Source organism: Ipomoea nil, unplaced genomic scaffold, assembly GCF_001879475.1.
Source record: "Ipomoea nil cultivar Tokyo-kokei standard unplaced genomic scaffold, Asagao_1.1 scaffold2845, whole genome shotgun sequence".
NCBI lineage: Eukaryota > Viridiplantae > Streptophyta > Magnoliopsida > Solanales > Convolvulaceae > Ipomoea > Ipomoea nil.
The window spans coordinates 198,954-208,379 of record NW_017619273.1 but is presented as its reverse complement, the minus strand read 5'-3'; the positions used below and the strand labels follow the sequence as shown (position 1 = coordinate 208,379).

At 35.8% G+C, this 9,426-nt stretch overlaps 1 protein-coding gene across 1 annotated transcript; it reads left to right on the top strand.

The window, feature by feature from the left end:
- The first annotated feature begins 2,191 nt into the window (after positions 1-2,191).
- On the top strand, positions 2,192-4,388 carry LOC109159740 (60S ribosomal protein L30). Its single transcript, XM_019307851.1, has 5 exons — positions 2,192-2,352; positions 2,486-2,591; positions 3,332-3,433; positions 3,913-3,981; positions 4,103-4,388. Exons 1-5 carry the CDS (start codon positions 2,332-2,334, stop codon positions 4,141-4,143), a joined length of 339 nt encoding a protein of 112 aa, XP_019163396.1. The 5' UTR covers positions 2,192-2,331; the 3' UTR covers positions 4,144-4,388.
- The last annotated feature ends 5,038 nt before the right edge of the window (positions 4,389-9,426 follow it).

Here is a 9,426-nt window from a genome sequence, read left to right as displayed (position 1 = left end):
TGGGCATTATCCCATTCGCACAAAGCGCGTAAAAAAAAATTAGTTATTATTATAAGTGGTGGTGGTTGTGGTGGTGCGGTAAGGATGATCACCATTAAATTCAAATTGTCCAATTTAAATTGAATTGTGTACTGTAGAAATCGAACTGAAACTATTTGTTCTGGTTTGAATACACCACATCCATTTAAATACAGGGAAACTAACATAGTCAACAAGCAAGCGGAAACACTAAGAGGTAGGGAAATATGGTGTGGAACAAAAAAAAAATAAAAAATCTTCATTGGAGATAGTGTTGGAAAATCGAGGGAGAGAAAAAATATTTAGAAATATGATGAAGGGAAGAAAATATTTACAAAAATAAAGAATATATACATACATATATATATACATACATATATATATATATATATATATATATATATATATATAGAGAGAGAGAGAGAGAGAGAGAGAGAGAGAGAGAGAGGGAGGGGGGGAGGGATCGGGTGCATTTGTGACTTTCCGTGCGGTTGTGCGGTTGATTAATGTGCGTGAGTTTTATACTTAATGTGCGTGAGTCTTGTGCTTAATGTGTCTAAGATTTGTACTTAATGTGCGTGAGTGTGTAATATTAATGTGCGTGAGTTTTGTACTTATTGTGCCCGAGTATTGTGCTTAATGTGCTAAGGTTTGTGCTTAATGTGCGTGAGTTGAGTTCAGAATTACGAGCTCAGAAAGAAGCAAGACAGAAATAGAAGGTGGGTGAAGCTTTTCTGATTGTGTGTGAATGGATGGATATATGTAAACGCACATATGGCTGTTCTGATTTTATGTTTTATATGTACAGGAGAGAGAAAAGATTGAGAAAGAAAGAAAGAAAGACTCATGTACAGATGTTTCAATCTGTGAGAGCATAAAATTAAAGACATTGTGAATGAGGCTGAAACAAAGGAGACTGAGGAGGGTGGTAAGAAAACTCAAAAGGACCCTCAGTATGCAAAGCAAAACAAGACAAAATTCATTCCTCCACCACTTCGAAACAAAAACAAGAAGAAAATGCAGCAGTGGATGCGCTCATGCGCATAATTTTCACAGCAGTGGATGAAGAACACACGCATGTACATTAAGCACACAACTCACGCACCTTAGGCACAAAACTCACACATCTTAAGTACAAAACTCACGCACATTAACGTTACATACTCACACACATTAAGTACAAATCTCAGGCACATTATGCACAAGACTCACGCACATTAATACTTTACAATTTATATACCGTGCATCGCACGGGTAAGTTACTGCGGAGATAGCTTCCCGTGTGATGCTTTGGTTATGGTATTCATTTTTTTATTTGACGCAAGTGTTTTTTATTCATTAAGATATTCTTCATATTCTTTTTTTGTTCTTCAAATATATTTAACTTAATTGGCGTGTAATAAATAAATTCATTTTGAATAATTAAAATGCTATAAACAATTTTTTGAAGTTTGTGCATCACATGGGGCATGAGTATTAATACTCTTCTCTCACGTTTGAAATTTTATAACATCATTTATATTTTCTCATGAAAAAATAAAGAATCATTTATTTATTGTATATAGTTTAATTTACTAATTTTTAAAATTTGTTATAAAAATGTGTGCGTGCGTGTGTATCTAATTTTTTGAATGTAAAATTTTAAAATCTCATGTGGTATCTAATAACACAATGCTTTATAATATATGCTAATAGTATGCTGTGATGTTTTAATATAATAACTGATTTAATAAAGATACTTAAATTTTATACCGTCCATCGCACGGGACAAATACTAGTGATTAAATATATACAAGAGAGATATTAATTTATATAGAATATTAATATTATTAGTTGGGGATTCGGGGATGGGTGGGGATTAGGGTCGAGGCCGGGGCCGGGGCGGGGAATTCCCTCCTCGTCCCCGTTTCTGTCCCCAGCGGGAATTGAAAAATTCACCACATCCCTACTCCCGTTCTCCAAAATAAATTCCCAAACCCTTTCTCGTTAAAACGGGAATCATTTTTCCTGTCGGGAGCGAGTTCAATTGCCATTCCCGCACAACATAATTTGCCGCCAAAATCTTTGCCAATCAAGTGGGCCGTTAAAAGTTTGCAGGCCAATTGGGCTACGGAAAGGTCTGGAAATTTCTAACGAGCCCATATCTCTTCTTCCTCTGGCAAATGTGCAAAACCCTACTCTTCCTGTCAGTGCAGTGTTATATACTCGAATTTCTTTTTGCATTTCAGGGTCGCCTCTCCGCCGCAATCGGCTCGCTCGGTTTCAGGAGTGCATTGCAGTGTTCCAATCGCCGGTCCTAGCCAAAGCGCCACCATGGTTGCAGCCAAGAAGACCGTAAGCCTCCTTTCATATCTACACATACGCACACATTTATCTCTAATGTTCTGCATTTAGGGATTTGTATTTGTGTAGTTGTTACTTTGGACAATATGGCTTACTGGTTTTGGTTACGTGTGATGATCTACAGAAGAAGACTCATGAGAGCATTAACAATAGGTTAGCTCTTGTTATGAAGAGTGGAAAATACACATTGGGATACAAAACCGTCCTCAAGTCCCTCAGAAGCTCGAAAGGTATTGTTTTCGCACTTGAGTATATTTTTTTTCTGATAACAGTTAATTGGAAGCTGATAGGTGCATATGAATATTAGTTCAATTAGATTGACTATTAGGGTTGCTTTTGGCATTAACTTAAGTGATTCAAATTTTGTTATTTTGAATTTAGTTACCTGCTACTATGAATTGCGTTTAGATTGGTTGCCATGGAAGCTTTCAGTATTTCTGTGTGCTGAAAAAATCAATTGTAGATTTTTCCACTATTTTTTAGTTCAATTAGATTGACCATTAGGGTTGCTTATGCATTAAATTAAGAGATGCAAATTTTGATATTTTGAATTTAGTTACCTGCTACTATGAATTGGTTTGGATTGGTTGCCAGCCATGGAAGCTTTCAGTATTTCTGTGTGCATTGTGGTGATAGGGAAAAATCGATTGTAGATTTTTCCACTATTTTTTAGTTCAATTAGATTGACTAATAGGGTTGCTTTACTTGCTTATGGCAATAAGTTAAGAGACGCAAATTTTGTTATTTTGAATTTAGTTATCTGCTAATATGAATTGCATTTAGATTGGTTGCCATGGAAGCTTTCAGTATTTCTGCGTGCTTTGTGGTGATGGGAAAAATTGATTGTAGATTTTTCCACTAGTTCTTATGTTATTATTACAGTGTATATTAGTGAACTAGTCTGGAGAAACAGAGATGGGTTTCCAGTTATGGTCTGAATGCTTTTCGGCATTTTTAAAATTGTTCTCAGGGAAATTGATTATCATTGCCAACAACTGTCCTCCACTCAGGAAGTCGGAAATAGAGTACTATGCTATGTTGGCGAAGGTTGGTGTTCACCACTACAATGGAAGTAAGTCCATATGGTACTAAAAAATCTAAATATTAATTAGTTTACACTGATTTTTAACTAGCGTTGTTAACATCATATATTGTCTCGTTCTGTTCTTTACCTTACTCGTAGTGATTCTTGCCACCTGTTTTTTGTTATTGTACCTGTAATGGTTGTTCAGTTTTCAATTGTTCCTGCTAAACATGCTGTGCTTTGGTTTGAATCTGAATAAAGGGTCTTTAGGAGGAAGAAATGAGTCAATTGATCAGTCTTAACAAATGATAAACCAGTGATGTTCAAACTACAACAAAAGTATTGTAGTACTAGTATTTCAGTATAAGAAATGATAAGGGCATGAAGCTTGGATAGTTATGTTATTACTATTGATGGTACTTCATTTCCCTTTTTGGGTATTGCTCTTGAGATTCGCATTACCATCTGCATTGAATATTTCATTGGGTAAGACCATAGGAGTCTAAGAGACGTTCTTTTTGTTTCAGACAACGTAGATTTGGGGACTGCTTGTGGTAAATATTACCGGGTATGCTGCCTCAGCATTATAGATCCTGGTACGTCTGCAGCTATCAATTATTTTTGTCAATATGCCTTGAATTATTGTTATTGTATCTGATGTGTGTGTGTGTGTTTTTTTTTTTTTTAATTTTTTAATTTTATTACTTGTACGTTCAGGCGATTCTGATATCATTAAGAGCATGCCGAGCGATCAGTAAGACAGGCAATGGATGGCGAAATTTCTGCTGGCAGTGATGTTTTTGTATTTCTCAAGAAAAATGAAAATGTCATTGTTTGCAAAATTTTCTAATCTATTTTGGCATTGTTCAATGAAAAACATCTCTGTTATAACAACCTGTCTAGTATGGAGTGCTATTTTTGTTTTCCCGTTCCTTATGTTCATTCAAGATACCTGTTTAACCTCCCAGTTCCCAGACTTAGTTTTCAGATACAGTATTCTCTTTAAAAAAAAAATGCTTGAATATGATGAAACGGGGCTGCTAGGGTGTTTTATTTTGGGTGCATATTTGGGTTGTGGTTTTTAAAAAAAAAAAAATAATAAAATTATTGATTTAATTCTTACATAATAGAGAAGTTAAAGATATAGATTTGGATGTGTTGCTTTCAAAAAAAAAAAAAAGATATAGATTTGGATGTGTTCAATTAATGTTTCCTGTTAAATTAAGTATTTTATTTTACACTGTTCATGTGCATCACTCCATTTGGAGAACTTTGTTTATCTCTTCTCCAAATATATTGAAAAAGTGGAGAATGGAGATAGAATGGGATTTGGAGTAATGATTTTAGTAAACAAGTTTTCAAGTTAATATCAAATATAGTCTTTGATTATAGTGGTTTTACTCAATTTAATCATCGATTTTGATGGTTTATTCAATTTAATCTTTCGTTAACAATTACTTATTAAAAGAAGAATAGAATGCTCTCCTCTCCATAATTCTCCATCCCTCTTCCTCATCGATGGTAAAATCCCCTTAAATTGACAATACATTTTTATTCTTTCTTTAATTTGCTGTGAATTTGGGTTTAATTGTTTGACTAATCTTGATTTATCGGGAAAGAAGAAAATATATAAAGGAAAGAATGTGAATGCCAATGTCATTCTAGAGGAAGAGATTAAGGATGTGAAAGAGAAATGCCAATGAACTGCAAAGAAGCTCCAAAAAGAACACGGATTTTGAAATTAAGAAATGCAGCAACTTTGATATGAAAAATGCCTCCTCAAAGAACTTGCTCCTCCACCACCAAACATTTTGATCAACCATGGTTCATGTTCAAACCCCATTAATTTCCCAGAGATAGATTCTTGAGATTAATTTACCAAAACAAGTGTTTGCTTAAGAAATATTTACTCTTATTATGTCTTACATTAGTAGCTACTAGCTAGTATCTTAGCACTAGTGTCCTGTAATTTCATAAATTTTATGGAGAGGATGGTAATCTGAACAAAAAAAAAAAAAAAGAGGGAGGATAAATTACTATGTTGACCCTTCTTTTAACGGCCAACAAACAGAATTGTTAACGAAAGATTAAATTGAGTAAAATCATCAAAGTCGAGGACTAAATTAAGTATAAAAAGTCATTTAGGACTAAATCGAGTAAAATTACTATAGTCGAATACTATATTGGGCATTAACTCACAAGTTTTCCATTCTCCATTTTTTCACTTCTTCAATTCTCTATTTTTTAAAAAAATTTCTCCATTTGTCCATTTTGATAAACAACCCCTTATATTCTTAGGAATATTGTTCATGGAAATGAGCTATTTCCTTACAAGGGGAATATCTATTATTGGCCTCCCCTAGTATTAAACTATTTCAAAAAATTTTACGTTATCTTCTCATCTCTTTCTACATTTGCATTTGATTAATATTGGAATTCATCTTCAAACTTCAAACAAAAGGTATTTTTCTATACTTTATTTTTAGAAATTATTTATGTATTTGATTTTATCTATCTGTATATATGTGTGTGCGTTTCATATATTATGTATGTGTTATTGTTATTGTCTTGAGTATTGTAACTTTTTAATTTACTTTGCAATTATGCATTGATTGCGTTTAATAACACATATTGAAAGAAGAAAAAGATTTGTAGTTGTATTGTGTCTGTAATGGGATATGTGTGCTTCTGTGAGTTTATTATTCATAATGATGATTTCTACCTTGACAATTTTGTGTTCTAAGAAAAATGAGTGAAATATTATATTATTAATACTTTAGGGTTTTGAGAATATATGTTACGAACGATGTATTCTTCTTCTCCCAAACGATTAAATTCCCAACTCCAAGGATCCCCACATCCCAGCCCAACAGAGCATTTGAGATGATGTAAAGTGATTCAATGACTCAGTAGACAAGACCGAATGTCGATGCGCACAAATGATCTGCCAACTTTGGGTATCATTCCACATTGCCGTCGTTGAGGTTCTTTTGTAAAGTTGTGTAAAACTTAAGATGAATCGACATACTTTTGTAAAGTTGTGTGCAATGTTACAAACTAAAGGAGGGTTAAGGACAACAATAAATATGCTTGTTGATGAGCAAGTAGCAATCTTTTTACATATTATTGCTCATCATGTAAAAAATATGATCATTCAAAACAATTTCTAAAGGTAAAGGGAAACTATTTTTTTTGAATGATCATGTTTTTTACATGATGAAACAATTATCAAATTAGTTGAAGAATCAAGTGACATAAAACTTGCATGTGGACCGAAGTTTTAATTCAATTAGATTCATTACAACCATTATAATAAAAACTTAAGAAATATGTTCTTTTTCTTAATCCCTGTGGGCAAATTAAGAAAAATGATATAAAGTTTACATCATAAAATTAAGCTTCATGATAGAGATTGAAATTATTAAGTAAATCAAATTCTTTATTTCTATCATCACTGGTAGGGAATACCCCGACCGACATACCGTTACCCCGACCCTAGTGCCTTCGTCCTTTTCTTCTTTTCTTTGCAGGTTACAGGTCGGGTTTCTTGTGAAGAACCCGGTCGGTTCCCGACCGGGTAGTGCCCGATCGACGTTGCCGACCACCGAGCAGTAGCCCTTTAGCGAGAGAGTTAGTGAGAGACACGTGACGACTCTACGCGTTGACAGGCAGGGCACCCGGGAAGGCGACACGTGGTTGCTACGTGGGAAGCATGCCGGGCGGCCGGATTTGTGTCTCCGGCTCCGCGGCTATAAATACCCGCGATAGCAACAGTGGGAGGGACTTTTGGACGATCGATAGGTTGTTGTTAGAGAATCCCGACCGCAGTCAGTCGGTACTCAGAGCACCCATTTAGATTGTACTTAGGGCCTCTTCACAGTGATCAATAAGAGTTATTTAATTGCTTTAATTGGTCTCGTGTTTATTTAATTACCGCTTACGTGGCAATTAGTACTATCATTTTGGCGCCGTCCGTGGGGACCCGTGCGAGAAAGCTAACGTCTTGACGAGCACCCGGTCTCTTAGCAATCATGTATCCGTAGGCACAAAACCTCTTCGCCGACGATCAAGAGGATGCGGCTAGCTCATCCGATCATCAACCGACCCAGCAACAAGGTCAGAATATGGACCTCAACCTCAATCTCTCACCACCCCATCCATCAAATACATACCAGGTTGCCCAACAGCCGGTGAACTACATCCAGCCGGGATACCCAACACCCGGTCAGCAATACCAGCAGCAGCAGATGCCGTATCCCGGCCAATATCCATACCCGGTCCCACCTCAACCGTACGGGTATTGGCCCGGTCAACCGATGTACTACACGCCACCAGTTGGCTATCCACCATACACGCCTACGTACACGGCTCCAGCCGCCGCCCCTCCAGTTTACCCGACTGCACAGGTAGAGCCGCAGCATCAACCCACTTCCCGGGCTTGACGCTTGGCTCGTTCGCGGTTGGGGTCGGGCGGTGCTGATGCGATGAAGGCACCACGGCAGGCCTAACAAGCACCGGAGGCTCCAGCCCAAGTGGAAGACCCCGAGGAAGTCAATCGGGCAGTGGCTTTCGATCGTCTCCGACCGGCGTTGCGACAACTCTTGGGATCCCAAGACCCGAGCCGGCAACCGGGAGACATGCAGATGCAGGAAGCCATCCAGGAGGCTTCGTCCGGACATAGCGGGTCGAGATCTCACCGTCGACGACGCGCTCTGGAGTCATCCCAAGCCGCCCAGACGGCCGAGCTCAACGAGACCCGAGGATTGCTTTACAACCTCCAGGCGGAGTTTGCTCGGTTTCAAAACGAGCACCCAGTGACACCCCCGATTGACCAGGCGTCCTTGCTAAGGACACCTTTTACAGCGGAGGTAATGGCTCAGCCATACCCCCTCGACTTGAAGGTCTCCGGGGAGAAAAGTTATGATGGCCGTACGGACCAGGGCTGGCCCTGGGGCAAGGGCAGGCTGGGCCCTTGCCCAGGGCCCATGATTGGAGGAGGGCCCCATCCTATCGCTTATATACATAGTATATATGTATTGAGTATAAGTAATTTATATACATATGTTTTACAATAAGGTGAATTAGCTTGGTTGGTAAGATACTTGAATTTTAACATCATTTAATCAAAGGCCTGTGATCCAACCCTTCCCTTCACATTTTAGAATTCCTCAACTTTATTTCTTTGCTTATATTCTAATGTATATTTTAAAATTTTATTTTTATTGATTTTTAGAATTCCTCAACTTTACTTCTTTGCTTATATTCTAATGTATATTTTAAAATTTTATTTTTATTACTTTTTAGAATTCGTCAACTTTACTTCTTTGCTTATATTCTAATGTATATTTTAAAAATTTATTTTTATTGATTTTTGGTGTTTAATACGGAGAAGTATTTTTAATGTAGTTTTTAAATATATAAATTTTCATATGCTTATACTAAACATATTATGAAATTTTTTTATATTAAATATATAAATTTTTATATTAGATTTTTAATGCAGTTCGTTTCTAAATTTATAAATTTTTATGTACTTATACTAAACATATTATGAAAAATTGAATTAAAAAAATTTCAATCAACTCATTTTAGCCAAACAAGACACGTAAAAATAGGACAGAGGGGGTTATATGATATATTTTGAGATTGAATTATAAAAAAATTAAAAGATAATTTACTCCGTACCTTTTTATGAATATCTAATCAATATAATATAGAAGCTTCTATCATGTGTCATTGTATTCAAATTATTCTAAAAAGTTTGAAATTTATCTACTTAAAAGAAAATGTATTTATAAAAATCATATAAATAATATAGAAGATTTGTGATTTATAATATGCTTTATGTTCAAACTATTTTATCTAGGTAATTATGTTTCATATCTTTTTGCGTTTTTTTTATTGCGTTTTGAAATATTTTAATTTCTTGCTCCTAGTCAAAAAAGATTTTTAGCTTCACATATGTTTGTAATTATTGTTTTATAAATTTTTTAATAATAATTAATTTATTATTTATTAGGACAACAATGTTATTGTTTATA

Excerpts from the sequence above, each read along its gene's own strand:
- LOC109159740 (XM_019307851.1), top strand. The coding sequence starts at position 2,332 with ATGGTTGCAGCCAAGAAGACC. Across the intron at positions 2,353-2,485 it reads TGGTTGCAGCCAAGAAGACC|AAGAAGACTCATGAGAGCAT; the intron begins GTAAGCCTCCTT and ends GATGATCTACAG. Across the intron at positions 3,434-3,912 it reads TGTTCACCACTACAATGGAA|ACAACGTAGATTTGGGGACT; the intron begins GTAAGTCCATAT and ends TTTTTGTTTCAG.